We start from the raw sequence: 27,683 nt of genomic DNA on the forward strand, positions 1-27,683 counted from the left end.
TTAGCCTATTTTTATAAAAGAGAAGTTAAAAGTCCCATCCCAAAGTCCATCAAGTTTCTGAAAGATGCCAAGATTCCCAGCTGAACAGTTAGAGAGAGGCCATTGATCAGAATCTATTTACTCTTTAAAGAGTTAGGGATGGGGGAGATGAGGACTCTCCCTGCACTGTTGTTGGGGTTTTTTGGGGGGGCGGGGAATGAACATGTATATTGATAAATAATAATCAAATGGTATTGTAAATATATAGGAATAGCTTTATGTTTAACTTAAAGTATGCAAAGGATTTTTTGTATTGTGGGCATAACAGTTTGGCAACTATTTTCTGAGTTGACTGAATATAAAGGGAGAATTGATTTTAAATGTAATTAGACTCAAGTCTATTACCACTATTCTACTAGTGCACAAAACTCTAAAATCAAAATTTTAATTAAAAAAAATTGGGGGGGCAGATCCTCAGCTGATCTAAATTGTCAAAAAGCACCTGTAACTTCAGTTTACACTAGCTTAATCACCAGTTTACATCAGCATAATATATACCATCTGAGGATCTGTCCTAGAGTATCTGCAGTCCAGTAGCTGTATTAGAGAAATTGCAAACCATGCACAAATATAGCGCTTTGGGGTTATAGCTCTTCTTATGATTATCTGTTTGCAAACAAGGAAAAGCTAGATTGTGAAGCGCATTATGCCAGTTAATAGTTTCTACTTCCTGACTTTTAGTCTTACTAATGCTAAATATTACTTCAAAGACATGCAAAGTGATAATTAGAAGGTACAAAGAAAAACTGACATCTCCAAGAAATTCATAAAATGCATTATCCAAAACATACGGTCTACAAAAATACATGCATTTTCTGGGTAGAATATGCTTTTTTTGAGTTTATTGAATCTGTAGACAAGAGATTTGATCTTTTTAGGGAGAGCAGATGTCATATCAGCTTCCCTGTGTGGATTTGCCAATGCATCTGTCTTTACTTCCTTGCAGTTCTTTTCTGGAGCTTCTTTTAAGCAGAAACACTAAAGTGTTGGGTGGTTTCCTCATAAAATTTTGCGTGCTAATGATGCTTAAAGATTCAAATATTAGTTAATCAATTTGCAATTCTTTTGTGGATACACTAATGTGACTGCCTAAAGAAGAGTGTATCTTGAAACCTTGCTAACTAAGGCTCTGATGCAATGAGGTCCATGCAGCTGCAGGGACCTATGAAGCAGCTGAAAATGTGTGCATACCTCCACAGGTATATAGGTGTATATTAAGAAGTAATTGTGCAAATAGGTACTTGAATGTGCAAATCATTTTTCTGTTCCCTCTGTGGCTTGTGGGATCACCAAGACACCACCTTAGAATCTAAGGATAGACTGTGGCACAAAGACAGCGATTTTGCTAAATAAACAAACATCAAGAGCATAAGCAAAGGAAAGAAGGGAATAACTATAGCCTCTGCAAAGGATGGCTGCAGCTTCTGCCCAGCCATATTTCACCCTTTCTCCCCACTGTCAAAACACTTTTCCATCCTGATAAACAGCCCAGTCCAACCGGGCCTGCATACAGGGCTTGGATCACAAATCCCCCTTCCTCCTCACCAACAAATTTCAAGAGTATTAGAGCTGCCATTGAGCCAGATACCAGGCTATCTCCACCATTCAGTCTCAGTCCCAGGGATATGCCCAATCCCACAATTCTGGGAGATATATACCCCTCCTTACTATCCCTACAGAAACTGGATAATGTATTTGCAATGTATAGGAACTGGGTGATATCCCTATAAACCGGGGGCGGGCAAACTTTTTGGCCTGAGGGCCGCATCGGGTTTCAGAAATTGTATGGAGGGCCAGTTAGGGGAGGCTGTGCCCGCCCAAATGCCAGGCGTGGCCTGGCCCCCACCCCCTATTCAACCCCCCCTGCTTCTCGCCCTCTGACAGCCCCCCTGGGACTCCTGCTTCATCCAACCCCCCCGTTCCCTGACGGCCCCCCAAGACCCCTGCCCCATCCACCCCCCCGCTCTCTGTCCCCTGACTGTCCCCGGATCCCCCACCCCTAACTGGCCCCCACTGCCCCATCCAACCCCCCTCTCCTTCCTGACTGCCCCCCCGGGACCCATGCTCCACCCAACCACCCCTTCTCCCTGACTGCCCCCAGAACCCCTGCCCCCATTCAACCCCCCGTTCCCCGCCCTCTGACCACCCTGACCCCTATCCACACCCCGGCCCCTGACCACCCCGCGAACCACCCTACCCTCTATTCAACTCCCCTTCCCCACTCCCTGCCCCCTTACCGCGCTGCCTGGAACGCCGGTGGCTGGCGGTGCTACAGCCGCGCTGCCCAGCTGGAGCCAGCCACACCACTGCGCAGCACAGAGCACCGTCAGGCCGGGCTTTGCAGCTGCGCTGCCCCAGGAGCTCGTAACCCCGCTGCCCGGAGCATTGCGCCGGCGGCACAGTAAGCTGAGGCTGCGGGGGAACAGCAGGGGAGGGGCCGGGGGCTAGCCTCCTGGGTTAGGAGCTCGGGGCCAGGCAGAATGGTCCCGTGGGCCGCCGTAGTTTGCCCACCTCTGCTATAAATAGTTGGGGAGCCCTCTAGTGGGCCTCCCTATTTTCTATTGCAGGAGCCGTCAGAACGCTGCCAGAGTAGCAATGGGTACAGATAGCAAGGCCTTGTATATTTGTATATAGTTAGTAAACACGGTTACTTGGATCCCAGCTACCAGTGTGGCCTCTGCATATCATGTTATGAAGAGAGCAAAGAGATGACAAAATGTAAGTTTTGGCAAAGACTGCGCAGTCCCCCAAAAGTTCTGACACAATGCTGGATCATATGGAAGCCTGAACATGATTCTGGCTTGGCCACGGCAGAAAAGAGAACGCAGTGATTAGTCAACATAAAAACGCTCTCTATTTGGTAATTAAATGCAGTATCCTGAGAAAAGGACCAACGACTGGGTCTAAGTCGTACCCCACAGCAGGTAGAGAAAAACCCTGCTGCAAGCAGGATGAAAGCTGGAGTGGCTCTTTGCTCTACCCTAGCTCCGCATAAAGTGGGTGCAGTGCCCTCTTTCCCAGCCAATTAGAGGACTTCTTAGAGCTAGACATGTGACTAATGCAATAGCCTGACACAAAGCTAGACCCTGACTGGTCAGGAGAGGCAACGAATCCCTGGCATCCATCGCAGGAAATGCCTGGAGGAAAACTTAGCCTGTCCGGCAGCTACCCTGTGGATTTTTGTGGATGGTGGAGGTGCTCAAAGGGGATGGTTGAGCTGAAATTGTTTTGGCTTTGCACATAATGTAGATAAACTTTCTGGGCCAGATCCTCAGCGGGGGTTAATGGAGGTATGTCCATCTTGCTTTCAAGTGTTTTTTTTCCCCAAGCAACCGTGAAAGCTAGAGAATTTTTTTTTTCCCCATGAAAGATGAGTCTCATGCAGTCAAATGACTCTGAGCTCTGGGCTTTAAGAAAAACAGCAAAAATCACAAGGCTCGTGATAAAAATCATGAGGCTTAGCAACATTGTGAATGCATAAAACAAAAAAGTTAGTGCATGTACACAAACAAGAACTGTCACATGCAGTTTGGGACTGAATAATTACTTTTGTGATCTATCTCAACCTCCTTGGATATTGCAAATTCCAAAGATTAATAGTTTGGTTTGGAAATCTGATGAACGTGTGCCCTCTCCCTTCCCATATGCCAAAATGTCAAGGTCCACCTACTGTAAGTCTCCCCAGCAAGGGATTGAGGAAATGAGATTAGTTCTGCCTCTGTCAAGTTTCATGGATTTACAGGTGTTTGTGTACGTTTGCTTCTTGGAACAATTGCCCTGGAAGTGGCTTTTTTAATGACATGACAGGTTTTTGAAACTGTACAAGAAGTTCAGAAAAAATGTGAACCAGCTTGCATTAGCCCTGTTCATAATATTGTGTCATGATACCGTCCCAAAATAGCCCATGCTCTGCGAGCTATCCCTGGAGCATTAGTGGTAGGAGACAGTTAGCCACATAAAGAAGGAGATGCTTGTGCTTTGCGAGCTCTTCACTGGAGCATGGAAAGACAGTAGCTGGCTTCTTCACACGGGAAGAGGCGTTCCAAGGTTGCTACTGTAAGAGAACAGTAACAATCCAGCAAGTCTGTGATCAGAGTTAGTAACTTTGCCTCATTATTTAGAATCAGTAATATATAGGCTAATGGTGCCGTCTTCTCTTAATACTTAATTTTGATTTATTTTATTTTTAGACCTGTTAACCTTTAAACTATATAATTGTCTATGCAGATTGTAAAACTAAAAAAAAAAACTTTCCTGTTCATGAGCTAGTGGTTGCACTGTAATTTTAAACCCTTCACTATGCTTACCTTACCATTTGAATCTGGCCATATACAAGGTTTTTTTTGGAGCAGTTGTAAAAAGGTCACCATTTTATAAGTCCATGGCTTCTTTATTCCAGAAATATACATCCAAATACTGGGAAGCAAATACAGCCACACCCACTTAGAGTGAGTGTGTTTATACTTAAATTTTGCTCTCAGTTAATTTTTTTTGTTTAGTTTTTTGTTTTTGTTTTGTTCTGCAGTGGGAGTAAAGGAAGTTTCTATACAATGGTCCCATAGCTCTACTGACATGATTACCTTAGGGCACTGAAATTATTGTCATCGGTAATGATGACTTCTAGACCTGCGTGGCCGCTTTGCCTCTTGCTCCTTTCATCTCTCTTTGTGTTCACTGAAACTGGCTTCCCCCTTCTCCAACACCCCTTTTGTAGCTGCATCCTTGTAGCGGTCTCTTCTCACACAGCCCAGATATGGAGCAGTGGTGGTATTGAGCTCCTACTGTCTCACTCATGCCACTTCCTACCTTTTCCACTTCTGAACTGTACTCCATCAGGCATTAATCTCTATCTCCCTCTCCTGTTAGTTACTGTCCACAGGCTTCTCATCTCTGTTTTTCATTGATTACAGTGCTTGGATTTCCTCTTCTCCCATTTATCTTCCACCCCCTACTCCAGAAATGCTCACCTGTCGTATTGATCTGGTAGATGCTGTTGCCTCTTCCACTCCCTACCGTCTTCCTTTGACCTTCATCTCTGGATCAATTCTCCCAGCTGCCAGCAGGGTCACTAGTACTGTTCCCACTAACGTATTTCACTATCAGAGTTTCCCTTTTCTGATCACTACTTTATTTCTTTCAGTATTGCCCACTCCACCTTCTCCCCCACTTTTCTGCTCAACCTTTGAGACCTTCAGTCTATTAACACGCTTCATTTCTCTGCAAATTTGAGCACCCTTCTTCCTTACTTCTCACTCACCTCTGTTGATTCCATGGTTAGCACCTTCGACTCTTCTCTCTCCCCTCCATCCTAAATTCCTCTCTCCCATCCTTCTGGTTGTCCCACTTATCCTTGCACCAAGAGAAGGTTGGCAGCTTAATTCAACGGAACCACCATGTGGGAACTTCCCACCAGTATTGGGGGAGCCTGTGCTCCCTCTGGTAAAGTAGAATGCTCAGCTTCTGAAGGAAGTGTGCTATAAAAACCTAAACAAGCTGGCATGAGACAGAGCATCATTTTTTCCATGTGGAGACTGTTTCTCTTGGAAAATGATTTTCCCCTTGCACCACGAATTAACTAGAGGATGAACATTGAAATGTGATGGGGTATAGTATAGTATTGGAGTAAGCGAGAGGATCTTGGAGTTTTTTCAGGGAGACCCTTCAGATCAGCAATGTAAAATTATTTCAGATTTACCAGCCAAGACACAAAATTTACTTTCTTACTGTTACCGTTAGGATGAAGAAAATCTAATAATATTTTACTTGCCTGCCTAATTTGTCTTTATCCTGGGTGAATTGTGAAAGACCAATGCAAGAACTGGAGCAGGGCACGATCCCACCATTTTGGGTTTGTGGCTTTGACTAAGCCTGCTGTAAGGCATGTGAAAGTGAAAGGGCTGATGGGCACGAGCTCATCTTCTGATTTACTTTATAAAGGTTGAGGAAATGTGTTGTTTACATTCAGTCCTTGGGAAAATGATACCCATTTGTCTTTCCAGACAGGACTTCTTTCTATTTAATTCTACATTGGCTTCACCATCTCACTCATTAACAAAAACTCACTATTCTTCCATTTTAGTTTTACGGGAACCCTACACAGTTCGTGTGGAGGACCAGAAAGCCATGAGAGGCAATGTAGCGGTCTTCAAGTGCATTATCCCCTCCTCTGTGGAGGCATACATCACTGTTGTCTCTTGGGAGAAAGACACAGTCTCACTTGTCTCAGGTAGGCTTTAATGGCTTTCTTTCCCTATTGGATATGGTTTCTGTGTTTTCCATAATGCTCAATGGTTCCTTTGTGTTGATTATAGCTGAATGATATTTCATCTTTCCACTGTAATTAATGTATAGCACATGTAGCTCTGATGCATCCTCGTGATTAGGTGTGACTTGAAGCTTTGAGACAGCTCTGGCTTTTTTTAGCTTCCTCCCAGGGGAATTAACATGTATTTTGTTTTATTCCAGACATGAAATCAGAATTTCTTGGCATTGTGGCATAGCGTTGACTTGATTTTTTTTTTAAAGGAAATTCTGTTTGCCATAGAATTTTTTTGTTTTGAGTGTCATAATCTATTTGTTGGGTTGTGATTGGGTTTTCTAGTGGTGAAGTTAGTTATGGAGTAAAAGAAATCTTGTGTTACATTTATTTTGGTTGTTTTAAATGATATGTGCAATTGACTCCTATATTTCAATAATATTTTTGTACCAGGTATGCCTATAGACAATATTTGGAAGCTTTCACAGTGTGAAAGCTTATATACTATCCACAGACATAATATAATAAAATCTTTGATGGATTCCAAATATATTTATGCATATATTGAAGTTAAACTGTATGTTTATAAAAAGAACTATCTGCACTGCTGTGTATACAGAAAAATTACTTTGCCTTTGGAAAACTGCAAACTGTCATGCAAATAATTGAATTATCTAGTTAGGGCTCCACAAAACATCTACAGTATGTACTGAAAGTATGTATAGAGGCAGCAAAGATCCCTTTAAAAAAATCCCATTAACCTGATTTAACCTCCCAAACTGAGGTCTAGGAGTGAAATCCTGGCCCCGTTGAAGTCAATGGTGGTAGCCCTACCATTGACTTCAGGGGAGCCAGGATTTCACTGTAGCAATCCAACATTTTCGAGCTAATGGTATGTAAGAAATCCATAGAACAATATATGCTGTATATAGACTGTATCGTATGGAAGTGCATGTTGCTGTACTACAACTGAAATGTGTATTATGCGGATAAACATAAACATCTGCTATTATATGGTCAACTAAATGATGTACATGCACAGGATGTGAAAGTACAGCTGTTGAGTATTGCAGCAAGGGGACAATAATCAGAGCTAAATGTCAGTGCATTGTATTATTAAGAATGTGTTTATACTATGCTACAGTATATGCTGAAATGAGTTAAAGATTGTAAGTTCCTCCACTAGGTTAACCACCCTCTGTTTTGGATAAATGTGGTGCTGACAGAAATGGAATTCTTTGTTTCTATATACCTTGTGTTCTAAACTTGACTTCCTGTCTCTGGCAAATCTATTGCTTAAATGGTTTTGTCGCTTCTTAGATATTTTTGGGACAATATGAAAATAGACTTGTTTGGTACAGAAATGTAGTATTTTTAAGTGATCAGTCACCTTGTCCACTGATATCAGTATAGTTTTTAAGTGCACTAAATCCACTTTAGTCTGTTCTATGTGGGCTGTGATCCAACGATCTGATCTTCATGGGTAGAAACCTGCACCCATGCAGACCCCCCTTGAACACAAGGACCTGTCTCCACAGATCCACTTATAGTAGTTGGGACTTCGGGATCGCAGATACAGTACAGCAGTTGACATGATGATGTGATTTGTGGTCAGGCATTAAAGAACAGGATTGAGCCATTAACTGTTACAAATATCTTTTTTATTATTATTGTAACCTGTTAAAAGAATATATAATACAATTAAAATGACCAAACATATAATTACATGGGTTTCTGTTTAATTTCTCTTAATCTTAAAATAGTCTTTAAATTAGATAATTTAATATTAAAAGTTCCTTCATTCTCCATTATCAATTCAGAACATCTTGAAAAATCACCACAACATGACTTGTCTCCTCACAGCCTGATTCTACCCTATTGGAACACCACCACATCTTTGGATGGCTCAGTTTTGCTCATAATTCTGAAGTCTAGAATACAATATATGTTTCTGCAGCTTCTTCCCTACTATTGTAGAGGGAAATGCTGCTCCTCTGGAATCCACAATGGCTACATAGTACATAGAAACAGTCTACCTAGTTAGTCAAGCCTCTGGTTTCAACATCTGTCCTTCTAGTGGCTAAAAAATTATTAGGGGTATGGAATGGCTTCCATATGAGGAGTGATTAATAAGACTGGGACTTTTCAGTTTAGAAAAGAGATAACTAAGGAAAGATATGATAGAGGTCTATAAAATCATGACTGGTGTGGAGAAAGTAAATAAGGAAGTGTTATTTACTCCTTCTCATAACACAAAAGCTAGGGAGCATCCAATGAAATTAATAGGCAGCATGTTTAAAACAAACAAAAGGAAGTCTTTTTATTCACACAATGCATAGTCAACCTGTGGAACTCCTTGCCAGAGGATGTTGTGAAGGCCAAGACTATAACAGGGTTCAGGAAAGAACTAGATACATTCATGGAGGGTAGGTCCATGAATGGCTATTAGCCAGGATGGGCAGGGATGGAGTCCCTGGCCTCTGTTTGCCAGAAGCTGGGAATGGGCAACGGGGGATGGATCACTTGATGACCTGTTCTGTTCATTCCCCCAGGGGCACCTGGCATTGGCCACTGTCGGAAGACAGGATACTGGGCTAGATGGACCTTTGGTCTGACCCAGTATGGCCGTCCTTATGTAGGAACATAATAATGGTCCTCTACTGATCCACTAGACCTAAACATTTTTTCTCATAGGAATTTTTACTTTTTTAATTGATGAAGCTGCATCCATTAAAAATCATCTTCTCATCCCAAAGCATCTTTGTATACATGGAGAGCAGTACAATATCACCATTCATTCCTCTCTGTGGCTTGTTCCTCCATTAAGTCCAGCCTGGCTATATCCCTGGAAGAAACAAACGGCAGAACTGCATTTCCATGAGCTGGATAGGGTGGATTGCCCTAATAAGCCATTACATCTGAAACTTATTTGTTTTAGAAACCGTACAGCAAGCCATTGAAAATGAAGCCTTAAAACATTTATCATGGCCCTGATCCTACAATAGTATATCTGAAAAAAAAATTCATGTGCACTGACAATGCAAGTAAAAACTATCCATTAAAACTGATGCTCCTTAAAAGGTGGTTTAGCGTATCTTGCCATATCATGTAAAATAATTTAGAAAATCTGATTCCTGAAGTGGTCAGAGTACAGATTAAATATAAAGTCTATGTTTAATTACAGTTGTTCTGATGAATGCCTCAGTTCCAGTGTTAAAGGGAGGCAGGGAACATCAGTCCAGTTTAACTAGAATGATTGTAGGGTTTGCTGTTTACTATCACAGTACTTTAGCAGCAGTGCTAGCTTTTTAAAAAGTGGTGTCTTTTGTGAGACAATTGCATCTATTTCTCTCCATGATCAATTCAACAATAATATTGCCATGAAGTCAAATGGTGGATAGTGATTAATCTCAAAGTCTTGGATTCCCAGTGCTGATGAATAGGATGCTAAGACATAACAGGACTATTGATTTGTCTTCCACTAGTGATCAATATTTTGAGGGAAAATGTATACTAACATAGGTATCAAATACGAGAACAACTTTCCCATGTGTCTCTGATCAACTTTTGTGAAGTGTTGATAAGAAATATGCAATAGTATGTTTTTGCATCTGACAATTTAATATGAGAACATTAGTGGCAGGATAGGATTAAGAGAGAAATGTGGCTGATTATCAGTGAGTAGCAGATGTCATCGGAAAGGAAAGTTAAAATGAGTAGAAACCTCTACAAGGAATCTGCTAGAGATGTATATTTACTGGAGATTATCACAAACTGTATTAGACAAAATGCCATGGAAACAGGGGGATAAAACTAAGTATACAGTACGGTAAAAGAGAGAAAGTTGAAAATAAAATCTCCCATAAGGATTATCTGTTGAAGAACACACAAGTAAGACAGCAAGCGTAGACCCATGGAGGGAAGTGTGAGGCTTCCTAAAAAAGGTAAACAAGCCAGCACCCTAACAGGTGCTGCACGTTCTAGTTATAGAATAGTGATTTTTGCTTAGTCTCTAAGGTGCCACAAGTCCTCCTTTTCTTTTTGCGGATCCAGACTAACACGGCCGCTACTCTGAAACCTGTCACTTTACTTTTGAATTAGTTACACTTGCATACAATCCTTTCAGATATAATCTAGAGTAAACGTTTCAGATACTTAAATATATGGAGTCCCCATCCTGAATTTTAGAATAAAGGGACTTGCAAATGAGCCACAATCCTTGTTTCAGATGCTGCACTATTACACAGTATGTTAGGTGTCCTTTTTTCTGTGTCAAACCAGCTCTCTGCTTGCTTGCTTGCTTTTGAAAGCATTGCTGCTCATTATATGTTCCAAAATCTAGTTTTTTAGAAGAAAACTTAAGAAATATGTCTTAGCTCAGACAGTAGGAGCCTTGTTGGTTTCATAATAATGCAACATGCTAGACGTCTCTCACTTTATAATCTATTGGCTAGATTCTGCTTTTGGTTGTGCATAAGGAGGTCCCACTGAAGTTATCTGAGAGCAGAAAGCTGTCCATAGGAACTCTAGTGTGTAATAAAGATGTAATGCACAGGACTGCTGGTAACTAACAATGAGGTTAACAAGAGCTGCATGGACCCTCCTGCGTAAATTCCCCCATTTTTCCTGTCTAATAACGAACCTTGAAAGGATCTGAGTTGTGTGAAAAATATGATGCCTTAAAAAAGGTAGAAAAAGAAGAGGGACAGTATTTATTGTGCACGATGGGGATTTAATTAGCAGTGAAAGAATAGCAGCTTTGAATGAAAGGTATAGAAATATGAAAGGTAAACAAGTCTCTGAAGGGCTTTGATTGACATGAGGATGACAGCTGTTGAGTCTTTGAGCCTCTGCACTTTCCATGGGCCATAAATTAGACACAGCGGACCAAGGCTTGAGAATGTGTCACTGAGGCACAATGACCTGCATTTAATGTAATGAATTGCATAATTTATACCGTATTCTTTAAGTCTTAACTTTAGAAGGCTCCAAGGGTTCTTGGATCTCTTTCCACCAAGAGTTCTATGAATTGCAGTGATTGATGTTCAGCAGTCCTGTTTGCCAGTAGTTACCACATAGTAGTATCTAAGAGACGGAACTAAAGTTTTCATCTGTACTTATATCTGGAGATTATGGCAGCATCTCAAAGTCCTTGGGGAGATAAATTTTCTCCTTAATAGTGAGCGCTCTGCATGGCTAAAATGGGTTAATTTTTCTAATTAATATTATTCATGAATGTAGATGATTTTCTATATAAATTATAGTCCTTTAGAAATATTGTCAATGGTCCCACATGCAAAGATGAGATCCAGATTTGAATGCATCCAAAATTCTATCTAACAATCAACAGCCATATAACATCATTTCAAATGCTCTAGCTCTAAGATTTTTCATTCTCCAAGTTGAACAGAATAAAAATCTAAATTGCTAGACCTGATGGTGACAGTAAAAGAGGTTTAAACATGTGTCAAGTTTTTGAATAATCTAATGTAATATCAATAATGCAGCTAAGGAATTAAAATACTCTTTTAAATTGTAATACTACACAGAAAAATGCCACAGCCAGGTGACTCCTTTTTTCTTTTTTTCAGGGAATGATTTCGAGAGTTGCTGAGCACCTGCAACTTCTGTTGACTGCTAGTGATGTTAATAGGAAGTACAGATGCTCAGCATTTTTCAGGATTGGACTTTAAGTTTGCTGCAGCAGCAATGTGTTTTCCAAACTTCTTGCAGACTTGTAGAGCTCACTCATCTCTAAAACTGAGATTGCTTCTTAGCTTTCTCTTTCAACAAAAAGAACAGGAGGACTTGTGGCACCTTAGAGACTAACACATTTACTTGAGCATAAGCTTTCGTGAGCTACAGCTCACTTCATCGGATGCATCAGTGGAAAACACAGTGGGGAGATTTTATATACACAGAGAACGTGAAACAATGGGTGTTACCATACACACTGAAATGAGAGTGATCACTTAAGATGAGCTAATACCAGCAGGAGAGCGGGGTGGGGGTGGGAGGAGGAATTTGTACAGATACAGACAGACATCATCTTTCAACAAAGTTATTTTCCTAAGGAACCATTAGGGAAAAGTAACTTACTGCATTATTTAAGAAATGCCTGGTTATTGCATTTGCAACTTTTTCTACATTTGGTAGCAGAGTTTAAAGAGGGGAGTACCACATGATAGAAATTAGAGATGGGAAGGATCTATTAGGTTTTGTATACCTCTCCTGCCAATGCAAGTTTGTGTTATGTTCTCCTGTGACTGCTTGAGTCAGCTAAAACTGAACTACGTAAATGTTGTTTCCCCCATTTATGGGAGAATCTTCCCACTGACTGATGTACAGTATCTATTCCATCTATATTTTCCATTACATTGTATCAGAGTCTGATCATCTGAGAACCATGCTAAACTGTGGGTAGGGGAGGATATGTCTTGATACGAGTGTGTCAATAGCATTGGACACAGGGAGGAATAATGTCTCACCAGACTTTCCTCTCCTTGGTCCATGAGTTGGCTATGGTGTTCATAAGGAAGCCTTGGAATTTAACTGGATCTGTTAGTTATTGAGGACAGACCGTGATGACTAAGGTTTCCTGTTTGTGAATTTGGGTTATGATGTCTGATTGGAGGGGTTAGTGATCCGATCAAGACAGAGAGAAACTTCCGTCTCCTATATCCACTTTTAGATTACGGTGTGAGCAATTACATGTGTTGGTCAGGCGATTCATGATCTATAGGTGCATAGAAAATTTTGGACCATTGTATCAGATGTGTCATCTCCATGGGCCTGAAGTTTCCTAGGGCAATGAGTTTTTGGGATTCTTCCACAGTCCCTCTCAGCTTCTCTGTGAAAACCTTCATGATCTGGAGGTCAGTTGTATGGCATGACTTTTAACTTGGATTTTGTTGACTTGCAAATAAGGGATACACTTTAAATATTCTGACTTTTTTTCCCAGGGAAGATTCTTCTTCTTTAGGAGTGAGACAGCTTTCTGTTTCTGTGCATTCTGGGCCTGGTCTAAAGTTCACTGAAGTCAATGGGAGTTTCTCTGTTTACTTCAACAAAAACAACGAGGAGTCCTTGTGGCACCTTAGAGACTAAGAAATTTATTTGGGCATAAGTTTTGAAAGCGTATGCCCAAATAAATTTCTTAGTCTCTAAGGTGCCACAAGGACTCCTCATTGTTTTTGCTGATACAGACTAACCACTCTGAAATCTGTTTACGTCAATGGATTTTGGTTCTGGTCCTCTGACAGGGTGATGTTTGGAGGGATGCTACAGGCTAGCACCAGATCCACAGTCATCTAATCATGTTTTGATAATGTAGACAAAGGGAAAGAGGGTTCATTGGATTTAAGGTCATGGATAGTGAATAGAAGAGGAGGACTTGTGGCACCTTAGAGACTAACAAATTTATTTGAGCATAAGCTTTCGTGGGCTACAGCTCACTTCATCGGCTGCATTCAGTGGAAAATACAGTGGGGAGATTTATATACATAGAGAACATGAAACAAGGGGTGTTATCATACAGTCTGTAACCAGAGTGATCACTTAAGGTGAGCTATAACCAGCAGGAGAGCGGGGGGGGGGTGTATGGAAACTTTTGTAGTGATAATCAAGGTGGGCCATTTCCAGCAGTTGACAAGAACGTCTGAGGAACAGTGGGGGGTGGGGTGGGGGGGAATAAACAAGGGGAAATAGTTTTACTTTGTGTAATGACCCATCCACTCCCAGTCTCTATTCAAACCTAAGTTAATTGTATCCAATTTTTTGCTGTCGAGCTAGCATTGCAGAGCATATGTGCAAGAGTTGAGTTGGGAGCAGAGTTCTGTTTTGTGTTTCCTAGAGTGGCTGCAGATGGAGTGGACATAAGTAGCACAGTTATTTTCTTTCTGGATAACAGTTGGACCTTTCAGACTTTTCACCCCCAGCCCCTTCATCCTTTTAGTATTAGGAATGTGGATGGATGCCTGTGGGAGGTTGGAGCAGGGGGCAAGGGATATATCAGAAAGGGATGTACCAAAAATCCAGGGAGCAGAAATCTGCCCCGCCTTCGGTTACTTTATTTGTACTACAGTAAGTGGAAAGGACATAGCTGGTGAAGGTACTGTAGACATGTCCGTACTGAAGAGTGCCTAGGAAGCAAGTGGCATTTTTTATTATTTATTTTTCTTTCTCCTTCATTTAAATCTCTTCCCCCCATCTCTTCCATCTTTCTTCCACAGCCTTTTTTTTTTCCTTTTAAAGGTGAGGAGTATTGACAGGATTCAAACCTCTCCAGGGGAGGGATCTTGCACAAAAGGAGGGGAAGCAGAGGTGGCATGGGTACCTTGGAGAGGAGAAGGGGCACTGCCCTTCCTTCCTTCCTTCCTTCCTCAAGTGGGAAAGGAGAAATAGTGAGGAGTTTCTTCCTGGGTCAGGTCTTCAAATATTAGGAAGCTTTTCCTGACACTCAATCTCTTTCTAATTTAATCCCATTCCTCCTGGTTACAACCTCTCTCCCTTTATTGTATCACCATCCTTGGAATATTAATAGACAATTACACGCCACACTCCCTAGTCATTATAGCCTTACCAAATATAAATATATACATAATAATTAGTTTTTCCAAATGACTGAGTCCTTTCAGTCCTTAATCAATTTTATTTCTCTTGAGGTTCTCCTTCCAGTTTTGTCCACATCTTTCTGGTACTGAAGGTCCCAGAAAGTAGCACCATGTTCTAGGCCTGGCCTGTGCCACAAAGAAAGGTGCTTTCACCTTCTCAGACTATTGCATGATGATTCTAATATATGGCCTATGGCAATGCTGCAGTATAGTATATATGGGAGAACCCTTCATGGAGCTCAGCACAGGCCTGGTGGCCTGTTGCACAAAACATCACATTACAAGACGTGAGCGCCAAACTATATTGGTTTTTGGTTTTGATTTTTTTGGGCTGTCTTATTATTTTGTACACTAATATTTAATTTGATATCCACAGTCATGAATTGCTACTTTCAGCAATGTTTCTCTCTCTCTCACTGGAAATATCTGTGCATTGGATTATTTTCCCCCAGATGTACCTGAGTTTATCTGTATTTTTCCAGGTTAAATCATATATTATTGCCTGCCAGATTATTCTTGCAATTCTGTCTCTCATTATATCTGTCCTCTTTCTGGAGTTCATAACACTGCCACATATTCTGCACTCTTAATTAACATGATATTTACCCCTCCCCTCCACTGGATCTTTATTAAAGATATTAATTAAGATAGAATGGTCTATTAAACTTCACAGTCGCTCACTGGACTCCTTTCCTGTACCAGACGCAGTAAATTTTATTATTGCTCTTTATTTACAATTCCTCAGAGAGTTTTTGATCCATATGACTTTGCTTATGTGTTCAAGGCACTGTCCAAGCCTTTAATTTGTGCATGTGAGATACTGTCCAAGCCTATAATTTCTGCATGGGCTCTACTCATTCAAGCCCCAGTCCCATGATGTGTAATACAGATGCGGACTGGTTGTTCATCTGTGTGGATCTAGCCCTAACTTTGCAATTCTATCAAAAATAGTGATCATAGCATTTTTTTTTAAAATCTCATGCTGTTAGCTGCTTATGGATCTTGTTACCCTCCTAGATATTTACATATTTTTATATATACTGGTGAATAGATACTGAGGATCCTCTAGGTTTCCAAGATGATTCCAAAAAAATTCTGAAACTGACCTGAGAAAAACATTCTGTGATAACTGTTGGATTTGATATGAAGGGATGAAATTGACGTATCAGCTCATTCATTTTAATGAAAGCATGCTTTGCTTCTCAGAACCGATTACACCATAAAGCTGTTGTCCTATAAAAATTTGATGTTTATTTTTAAATAATTTTAATGGATAATACCAATGTTTATTTTTCAGTATTTTTTCCTATTTTATTTATTTATTTAAATGTTCATAATCGTGGGAAATTATTGGGAGCAGGTGTCAGATAATTATTATGTAATGACAGTAAACATTGAGTTTCAAAAAGTTAAAACTTTATAACCATTAAAACATAAATTGTGAACATCATATGTCAAAATATACAAAGTAAATATCCTTAAGTCAAACTCTTAAGTTCTCAAACACTTTTTTTTCTTTCTTTGTCTACCTGTAAATTTCTGTTATCATTGGTGGAAATATATATGTGTTGATTTATAAGTGTATGGTGAAACTGGCATTTGCTGATAAATATCTCATCCTTCCAAGTTTATATATTTGTGGTTTAGCTGTGATTTCAGAGTGGTTAAATGTAGACACGTTCACTAGCAATGATGTCTGACCTGTCTTTTATTTTGATATGGAGTGAATTCATAACAACGGACATTAACATTGATTACGCTTGACAAATAGTATTTTCTGGTGAAGTTTTTTGACCAGTCTAACTGGTTGAAGTAAAATAACCCCATTAATGGGTGTAGTACTGTTGCCATGAATAAACCTTTAAATGTTCAGAGGTTCAGACAGACAGACACACCAAAATTCAGGTGCTTACTCTAATCCATCCATCCCTCTTGAGAGTCAAAATTGAACTGAAAAGATCACTAGAAAATCAGTTCTGTTGAGATATCTAGTACCTTCTGATTTCACTCTGGCTAAAAATATCATTAGAACAGTTTTTCTTCTTCTGTTTCTTCACTTTGGTCTCCAAAATGCAGACCCCAATGATATAGATAGATAGAGATAGATATATATAATTTGTTCAGTCTAAGTTTTAAATGATCAGTTATTACTTAGGAATACAGGTTGTGTTAAAACTAGTGGTCTGTGCAATAATTACAAGAACTACTTATTCCTAATTTTCTGGGGGAAGCACTATCCTCTTGCTTGATGATAACTGATCTTCCCGTTTATACACAATAACAGTTAAAACTTTTTCACTGTCCCAAATTTTCTTTGCTTTTTCTAGTGATTTGTTAGAAGAATTGAATCTGTTGGCTTTCTTGTAGGGGAAACCCTAAACAACGATTTTAATACAAAGAAATGCATTATACTTTCAGTATATTTCTCAGCTTTTTTAGGCTACTGGTTCTCTAGTTCATATCTGCCCAGTTAGAAACAAAGGGTGTTTGTTTTTATCATGCACTCAAATCCTATTTATGTTGAAGTAGTAAAAATGTTTACTCCAGGCCACGGAGACCAACATGATGCCATACTTTCAACTGACAGAGCAGTGTGATCCACACAGACCTGTCAACAAAAGCAGGTCAGCAGGATTGTGCAAGGAAAAAAAAATCAATAAATCTTTGAATTAATCATGCAGCTGCCAGAGAGAATTATGAGTGCATGAAATGAAGTATGTAGGTATATATCTATGGCAACTATTTTTTTTCTCTCTCAGTTCAGTCTTTCTTCCTGTGCTTACCTGTTTTTTTTCTATTTTAATGGCCCTGTGTCTATTCCGATATGTTCCTCTAACATTCAGAATCCATTTAAAACCAACTAATCAAATTCAGTTCTCAGAAAATTGTATATTAACTTTCTCTGTTCTGCCATTTTTCTCCATCTGAATTTTATGCAAATTGATATAATTAATACAAGAATTTTAGCTTGATATAAAGCGAAGATTTTTCCATCTTGTGCAGTGAATTGGACTGAAAAAAACCTGATGCTTCATTGCACAGAAGAGTTAAAAATTCATATCTGCACTGCTGATGTCTAATTGAGCGCTTCTGCAGCAGTGCAATGGGGTATGAGCTTTGACCTCTCAGGAGAAAAAAAATCCACACCTGTGCATGAATGCCAGCCCAACTTCCCCATCTGAGTAGGCTGTTCTGAATAGTATATCACAGGCAATCACAATCAGTCACCTTGATTTCTAAATGTGTGTGTTTGAGCCTTGGCTTCCAAATCTGGATTACTGTTAGAAGCAACCATGGGGAACTTAACAAAATATAAATAATAAAAATAAAATTGGGGTGGAGGGCCACTGTGGAGAGTGGGTTGATGCTAGTGAAATGTATGAGCTGATTGAAACTAATGATGAATTAACATTCATCTTTTCAATAGATCTTTGTGGTTTAGATTATAAACTTTAGTTTAATCAGATTTTTTTTTAAAGGATTTAACCTTAATTACACTGCAGTGGTTTTGCTAGAGAAAGATATATGGAATGATCCACCTAAAAACTTAAGCTTTACTACTGCCCTGGTTTTGAGTCTGGTAACATGGACAGCTGATAAGATTAATGCTCCGGGGTCTTTAATCCTACTGTCAGCCTGCTTTGAGGAAGAGACTCTCCCACCTCCCCACTCCACACACGACAAATATCTACATCTGAAAAATATAGCATGTACAACCAGTAGGACATTGTCTCTGGCTCTGTGCCTAGAGATCAAATCTGGCTAAATTCCATTTGGGGAATGGCCCAGCACTTGATGTTCACTCTCACTGTACATTCAAATTAATTTTCCTCCTTTATCCATGGGCTTTCTTTTCAAATAGATGGTGATACTCATAAATTCCCTGAGAACGATCACCCTGCTACTTGTGGAAGGTCAGAGCAACTCAGTTCAGGGATTATCAGTTTCAGCAGAGAAAACAAAGTTGACTTACAGCATTTTTCTTTCTGATCATATTAGTTGTGGAAAAAATAAATTCCTTCTAAACATCTGTTTCCAAAAGGAGGACACCACATTACAGACACACTCTGAGAAAGGTATTCAGAGTCAAGGAATAAGTTGAATTTGTAACGAAAAAAATCTCTTTGGAGCTTGTCATTTTTGTGTGGTTTTTTTTAAACACCTTGGTATTTATATAAATAATAAAATGCAGGGGTTTATTTAAAGGGACACAATATAAAAATCACATTTCTGTGTTATGTTTTTCTACACTGTTACAAGTAACCCTCAAAGCAGTCACTGAGAGTAATAGTGGAAAAAATATTTTTCTGCGTTTTTATACTGTTTACTTTTACCATTTATGCATTCTGTGTGAGTCAGGCAACACAGAAGAAAGAGAACCATTTATTTGAAAATAGAAAATCTGCTGTGTGTTTTTATTTTTATCACAATAATTTGACGGAATGAATTGGTGCCATGTGCAAAATGACTTTTATCTCCTGTTTTAAAAAATTGGTTAGATTTCATGTGACGGCGGCCCCTTAAATGTAAAAAATAGTATGTGCATTCTAAAAAAAGGATTAAACTATGTAAAATACTATTCAGGGCAAAAAAGAAGAAATTGTCCTTACAAATGAAATAACTTGCCTTGAAGCAAATTTCTCATTTAAAACAAAATATCTGTGTGAAGTCTTAGATCTGTATATTCAGCCGCCTTATAATTTGTATATGTGCATGCAGCATGATTTACAATAATCTTTTTATTGCAATTCATTTATCTGAAGTCTCATTCAACTTCCTCAGTACTCCTGCAATAAAAAAGCATAAGCAATTAATGGAGTGAGGGAGAGGTTGGAAAAAAGAATATAGTGAAACACAAGGAATGTATCAAAGACTAACTACACTTGCACCATATTATATTTAAATATGGACTGCAAGGCTGGAAACACAGGTGAAGTAAGAGGTTTTGTGAGCTTCATGGCCTTTTTTTCCCCAAACATTTTTGGTTTCATAAACATATTAGTGTTTCATAAAATTTTCTGTCCCTGAAAATAACCCCATGCTGATATTTAACAACCGTCAATGAAAAAACCCAACCATTTCTACCCAAGTGGAAATTATATGCCTTGCCAAAAAGCACCTTTAGAACTTTGCAACAGAAGCAAAAAAGAATAGAAAGTGGTCAGATAGTACAAGCAGTGGTACACCAAATACTCAGCATTTTTAGGGTGGAAAATAGAAAGATCTCCCTTAAATGTCCTAGTGGAACAAATATGTACATTCTCTGGTGCTTTGCTAATTTTTAAAAAGATTTTAAAAAATTCTCTGTTACTTTTGCCTACCCTGTTTTTCATATCCATTATAATTTTGTTACTGGAATAGCATTATTAATAGTAATACTTTGCAGTTCAATAGGGCCTTCCATCCAAGAATCTTAAGGTACTTTGGGCCAGATTTTCAAAAGTGCTTAAGGAACTTAGGAACATAAGTCCTGATGAAAAGCAGTTGAAAATCTCTCTTCGACATATATTAAGGCTCTGTGAGGTATTAGTATTATTATCTTCATTTTACGTATGGAGAAATTGAGACCCAAAGCGGTTTATTGAAATGCCCAAGTTCTGAGACTCTGTGGGAACAGAAATTGGGTCTCCTGATGTGTAGTCCTCGGTTTTGAGCCTTCATTTTCATATATTTCTTTATAAGTACTGAATTAGCAGAAGAAAGGCTTCACACCCTATACGTTTTCTCAGTTAATTTCCCCATCACCTCCAACAAAGAAATGAAAAAAATCAGAACTGGGAGAACAATGGCAACAGTTTTGTGGTGAGAATGCCTCTGCTTTGTCTTGTGTGTAGACCCAATCCTACATGCTCTCTGTGATTTGGATTGTCATTGCCAGAACTCCCTTGACTTGGATTGGCGTTCACTGTGTGGAAGACTTAGAATGTCAAGCTTGCTAAAAGAAATGCGATGGGAAATCATTGCTGATAAATATAGTCAGTAAAAATCAAATAAAACTGTTTGCCTTTTGCTGCTTCATTTTATTTAGATGTATTTTCTTACTGTGTGTGATATTGCCTAGTAATAAATCACTACAAGGAAGCAGTACGAACAAGTATTAAAAAATGCCCTAAATATGTCAGAGAAAACTGAAGATTCTCTGTCTGTTTTAATCAGTGAAAATGAATTTGCATTTAAAACTGGAGACTTCTTTCCTTTCTTCTTTGTGGCTCATGTCCTTTACAAATGACATGCACTGCTAAAGTTCAAGTCTCATTCTAATCTCTCCAGTTAATACCTTATCTGACTCATATGTGGAAGTTAAATGGCTTAGCTGGAGTTTTCTACAGTACTGTTAATTTCCCACATTCTTCCCCAGACTCTTGTATGGAGAAAGGAACACTAAATGTTTCAGTTCAATTAAGATAACATGTTGTATGTTAACAAATTCCTTCAGAACATTTGTGCAGACTATTGTATTTTCTCCTGAATTAAAACTGTTGGAGCTGAGATGATTTGTATGTAGCAGTTTAACTACGCCATTCATCCAAGCTGCTCCTCTTAAATGAAATCAGTGCCATTTTTGCATTCCTAATAGGAACCTATTTAGTTAAATACACAGGCATTTTTCACCTTCGTTCTGATTGCAGGAGCATAAGATTCCCGAATTGCTGAGTTGCAAGTAGGTATTGACTTCAACCCAGTGTATTAATGAGGAACACTGAAGTATATGGTCACATCTGCATGCCCTGCTTGCTTCGTTAAGACTGCTTTGTTGTCCTACAGTACCACATCCAACATTCATGCAACTGAGGTTTGAGGGACGTTTTAAAATTTATCGTTAACACCATTATCTCCACATTACAATTAATAGATGGGTACTTTTTATAGAGATCTATTTCTATTCAGAAATCTTGTTGTTGGGAGTTTATAAGACAATCATAAAAATGATTTTTGGGCTGAACTTGGTCTTGTAGGTGCAACATTATTTTAATGACACTCTATTAGGCCATTTTAGATTTATTGCTTTTAAAACCAGCAGGTGTGAGAATTGCACAACTAGTTTAGAAAGAAAATGTGGCTGTACACTGTGTGGCTCAAGAGAGTGAGTGAGGGTCCAGAAGAGCAGGACAGAACCGAGCATTGGGTTAATCTGGCTTTGGAAGCGGCCTCGGAATGAGACATGTGGCAATAAAGTTAAAATGCAGACATACCAGTGAATATAAAACAATGAAAAATGTGCCAATGAGACAACCCCAACACCCTCAAAGGAAGTAATGGAATTTCATCTTTGGGTACCACGGCTTGCCACCACAGGGCGGCTGTCCCTCCAGTGCCCTGTTTAATATCACAATGGAAGTTATTGCAAATGGGGAGGAAGGTCATTGGACTGGTATGCAGGCCTCAGAATAACCACCTGCTTCTGAAGTTTGATCCAAATATGTTCACCATATTTCAAGGCCCAAAGGGAAGAGAGACATTAGAGTTAGTCCAAAAATGGGGAAACAACTTTGCAAATAACTTCCAAATGTTGAAGTTGTTTCTGGTTTTCTGGGTTTGAAATGGAACATTTTTTCACTTCACTGAAAATTTTTACAATTTTTTGGAAAAGTGTTTAAAATTTTGAAAGTTCATTTTTTTTCTCCTCCTCCCTTTTTATGTCCCTTTTTGCCACTGAATGTAACAAAATGAATGGGGCAACCTTAAGCATAATTCATTTATTCTGCTCCATTCAGTAACAAAAGAGGTTCCGGGGGCGGGGGCGGGGGCGGGGGGGGGGGAGAAGAAAAATACAGCAACATTCAGTTTTCAGTTTTGATGGAAAAAACAGGATATATTATAGTGTGTGTGTGTGTGTGTGTGTGTGTGTGTAAATAAAAGATCAACTTTACATGAAAGTTTCTTTTTTCATTCAAAAAGGTTTTTTATACCCCCCCCCCCCAAGTTTCAAACCAAAATGTTTGACCAATTCTGGAACACATTAATCCAATAGAGCCACAGGCCCTGTGCCTATACTTACAGCAAGCTGAGCTTCCATTATACATGATAGGACTGGGGCCTGATTGGACTGACAATAGAACAAATTGTTTGGAGTGTTGTAGTTGTGTTGTTCCCAGGATATTAGAGACACCAGGTGGGTGGGGTAATACCTTTTACTAGACCAACTTTTGTTAGTGAATGAGACAAGCTTTTGAGCTACACAGATCTCGGCAGAAGAGCTCTGGGTAGCTCAAAGGGTTGTCTCTTTCAGCCACAGAAGATAACCCATTAGTGAGCCTGACATTGGAAGCACTCCTATGTAAAACACAAAGGGCTAAAGTATAAAAGCCAACGCAGGCACATACAAAATGCACAGAAATGCCTTGGGGGGGGGGGAGGGGTTGAAAATGTGGCCTAAAGGTTATATGATGCGGTCTAAGCACAGGACTTAGCTACAGTGTAATTTTTGGCACTGACTTGTGGTATGACCTTGGGCAAATCATGTAACTCCTCAGTGTTTCAAGGTGTAAAATGAAATTACACTACTTATTGAACTACCACATGTGAGTGTTGGGAAGATTAATTTAAAAGTATGCGTAAAGTAATGTAAGTGATAAATATCATTAACAGTACGCTGCGGTATAGCAATATGAGATCTCTTCTCATTCCTATATGTAATTATCTTATTTTCCCCTGGTTTGCAAAGTGGAATCTTTAATGAAGGAATAAAGAGATGCTGAAATGCTTCACTGTGGCATTTTATTATCCTTTGAGCCATTGAAAGATGCTTACAATTTATCACAACAATGTTTGCGGGTTTTTAAAAATTCAATATTTCACACAGTCAAAGATTTATCTACTTTGAGCCTCAAGGCTTTCTGTGTTTTAAAATAATTTAATAGCCACTTGATTAATTATAGATGAAATGCAAAAGTTTGGATATTCTCATGAGTTTTCCAACCCTTTAGGTAACACCTCCCACCCACCTAGGCCTAGCTCTTCACCATCTACACCCTCAACAAACACACTCTAACGCTATCCAATAGGGCGTCAGTACCTCCAGAGGGTCCTCGATTCTCTAATTCATAAAAGAAGCCACAAAAGGGGTGCATGGGAGTTGTGTTCTTGCAGCCTTCTCCCATGAGGGTCATCACTACCACCACCTCCCTGATCAGCTGGGGGTGGGGGGTGCACACTTCCAGAACTTCACAGCTCAGGGCAAATGCACCCCTCAGGAGGCAGATCCTCCATATTAGAGCTCATAGTGATTCGTTACGTTGGCCAGCATTTCCTACTCCACATCAGGGGCCATCTGATCAGAATAATGTTGGCTACCAGAGCAGCAATATATTATATCCATCAACAAGGAGAAGCAAGATCCCAGCCCTTATGCCCTGAATTTGTAAAACTATGGAACTGGTGTGTATTACACCGCAAATCGATCTCAGTGGTTTATCCACCATGGTTTACTCCCTCAGCAGGCCTTTCCGCATTTAGATACTGGCATAGAGACTGCACTTATAATGTTTGAGGATGATCTCAAGCTGGAAGGGGTTACAAGTGCTTTGGAGGATAGGGTTAAAATTCAAAATGATCAAACTAGAAAAATGGTCTGAAGTAAATAGGATGGAATTCATTAAGGACAAATGCAAAGTACTCCACTTAGGCAGGAACAATCAGTTGCACACATACAAAATGGGAAATGGACTGCCTAAGAAAGAGTACTGTGGAAAGGGATCAGGGGGTCATAGTTAAGGCTGTGAGTTTGTCACAGAAGTCACAGATTCCGTGACTTTCCAGGACCTCCATGACTTCTGCAGCAGGTGCTATGCTTGGCCCAGGGTCCACCTGAGCAGCTCAGGCAGCCCCTGGGCCAGTTGCACTGGCTGCTGCTGGGGCCGTCTCGGGCCACTGCGCTCCCCCCACAGCAGCAGGAGTTTGGGTGTGGGAAGGGGCAAGAGGTTGGGGTGAGGCATGGGGTGAGGTGGGCTCTCGGCGGTTCCTAGCTCCGCAGAAGTGCCAACATCCTCCTTGCTCAGCTCCTAGGCAGAGGCATGGCTAGGTAGCTCTGTGCGCTGCTTCTGCCCTCAGGCTCCTCCCCCACAGGTCCCATTGGGCACGGTTCCCAGCCAATGGGAGCTGCTGAGCTGGGACTTTGGGTATAGGCAGTGCACAGAGTTGCCTGGCCACGCCTCTGCCTAGGATCTGAGCGAGGTGGATGTTGCCATTTCCAGGGAGGTGAAGAGCTGGGGCGGGAGTGTGCCAGCCTCCATCCCCTCCCAGCACCAGCGGGGGTCCCGGGATACATGCTGCCACCTTTGTCCCCCTGGACAAAGCCTGTTTACTACCCATGACCTGTCCATGACTTTTACTAAAATTACCCATGACTAAAACATAGCCTTAGTCATAGTGGACAACAAGCTAAATACGAGTCAACAGTGTAACGCTTGCAAAAAAAGCAAACATCATTCTGGAATGCATTAACAGGAGTGCTGTAAGTAAGACATGAGAAGTAATTCTTCCACTCTACTCTGCGCTGATTAGGCCTCAACTGGAATATTGTGTCCAATTCTGGAGACCAAATTTCAGGAAAGATGTGGCCAAATTGGAGAAAGTCCAGGGACGAGCAACAAAAATGATTAAAGGTCTAGAAAACGTGACCTATGAGGGAAGATTGAAAAAATTAGGTGTGTTTAGTCTGGTGAAGAGAAGACTAAGAGGGGACATGATGACAGTTTTCAAGTACATAAATTGTTGTTACAAAGAGAAAGGAGAAAAATTGTTCTCCTTAACTTCTGAGCACAGGACAAGAAGCAATGGTCTTAAATTGCAGTAAGGGCAGTCAGGGTAGTTAAGCACTGAAATAAATTGCCTAGGGAGATTGTTGAATCTCCATCATTGGATATTTTTAAGACCAGGTTAGACAAACACCTGTCTAGGATGGTCTAGATCAGTAGTTCTCAAACTTTTGCATTGGTGACCCCTTTCACACAGCAAACGTCTCAGTGCGACCCCCTCTTCTAAATTAAAAACACATTTTTTATATTTAACACTATTATAAATGCTGGAGGCGAAATGGGATTTGGGGGTGGAAGCTGATGGCTTGTGACCTCCCCACCTGAAGTTACCACAAAGACATGAATGAATGTTGTGATTCCTGCCACATGATGCAACTGTGCCTGTGATAACTTTGAAATGTATTTAATACACCTCTACCCTGATATAACGCGGTCCTCGGGAGCCAAAAAATCTTACCGTCTTGTAGGTGAGACCGTGTTATATCGGGGTAGCGAAAGGAACCTCTCCCCCCCCAAGCTTGCCGCTGCTCCACTTTTCCCCCCAATCAGCTGTTTGGCATGGGAAGCCTGGAAGGAAGGGGGCGGGGAGAAGCAGAGCGTCAGTGAAGCGCTCAGGGGAGGAGGAGGAGGTGGAGGCGGGGAGCGGTTCCTCTGCGCCCCCACCCTTACTTGCTGCGGCCCCGCCGCCCCAGCTCAACTCTGGTCCACCTCCTCCCATGAACGCGCCACAGCTCTGCTTCTCCCCTCTCCCAGGCTTGCCGCGCTGCTTTGTCGCATTATATCCGAATTCGTGTTATATCGGACCGCGTTATATCTGGGTAGAGGTGTATTTATGTTTCTGACCCTTCTTAATCATGAGGTCACCTGAAAAGGGGACAAAAGATATCCCTTTTCAATGATGGTGGAACTATGTGAAATATTCTCTTAATGTAAGAGATGGAACTTTTTGTTTGTTTTAATTTTGTAAAATAAAATTAGACATATATTGAAAAATCGTTAGGTAAATTTAGATTTATGCTAGAAGTGTGAGATATGATCAGTGTAGGAATGGCCATAATGCCCTCATTTTGCAAAGCTTTCCAGTACTTATGTTCTTCCAGAAAATGAAAACTATTCCTCCCAGTGCTCTCTTACGGCTGGTCTACACCAAAGCTGTAAGTCGACTTAAGTTACACTACTTCAGTTATATAACTTACGTAAGTAAAGTCAACATAACTTAAGTCGACTTACAGCGGTGTCTACACTGCGCTATGTCGACAGGAGATGCTCTCCCACCAACTTGCCTTCCGCCTCTTGGGGAGGTGGAGTACAGACGTCGATGGGAGAGCACTCTGCTATTGACTTAGCTTGTCTTCACCAGACCTGATAAATCAACACCACTGCATCGATCTCAGCAGTGTTGATTTCGACTGAAGTATAGACAAGCCCTTAGTGTAGGTGGTGGAGGAATATATAGTATGATTAATTTCAGAAGTCTGTGGTAGGGGAGTAGAATAAAGCATTTAAAAAAAGGTGAGAAACAAAGCAGTGCTTAAACTAGGAAAATAAAGTGATGGCATGTACACCCCAAAATGTGATGGCGTGCTCCAGCATTTTTTCAATGGTTCAACTTGCAACAGTGTTACAGGTGTAGGAGCATAGTATAACTGCTGGTTATACTCCTCCATTAACTCCAAGCATATTTTGATTATATGTAGAACTTTTGATTTTAATTTTGTAATGTAATCATTGAATAGTGTGTCATTCTGTGTGTTTGCCTATACATATACAAAGTATTGATTGGGTGTGATGGGAAGCATCAATGAAATATTGCCAAAGTCTTAAAAACAGATTATGAAACTACTCCATTATCCAAAATGTAATTCTTTTTATCCTCAGATTTGTTAATCTTAGGGATTATTGTAAGAACTGGTTGTGTGGTGCCTAAGAAATTATGAGGATAGACCTGGTCAAAATAATTCAAACTCTGAAATTTTAACTTTAATGGTTTTGGTGAAATCACCCTCCCCCCTTCCCCCC

The 27,683-nt window shown here is 40.2% G+C and overlaps 1 protein-coding gene across 1 annotated transcript in view; it reads left to right on the plus strand.

Annotated features, from left to right (window-relative positions):
- The window catches only part of DSCAM (DS cell adhesion molecule), a 607,252-nt gene that overhangs the window by 92,549 nt on the left and 487,020 nt on the right, over nt 1–27,683 (plus strand). The window contains exon 3 of the mRNA XM_074969783.1: nt 6,119–6,265. Within this exon, the coding sequence (XP_074825884.1) occupies nt 6,119–6,265 (147 nt within the window). The remainder of the gene's footprint in view (nt 1–6,118; nt 6,266–27,683) is intronic.

This window comes from Natator depressus, chromosome 1, assembly GCF_965152275.1.
Source record: "Natator depressus isolate rNatDep1 chromosome 1, rNatDep2.hap1, whole genome shotgun sequence".
Classification (NCBI taxonomy): Eukaryota; Metazoa; Chordata; order Testudines; family Cheloniidae; genus Natator; species Natator depressus.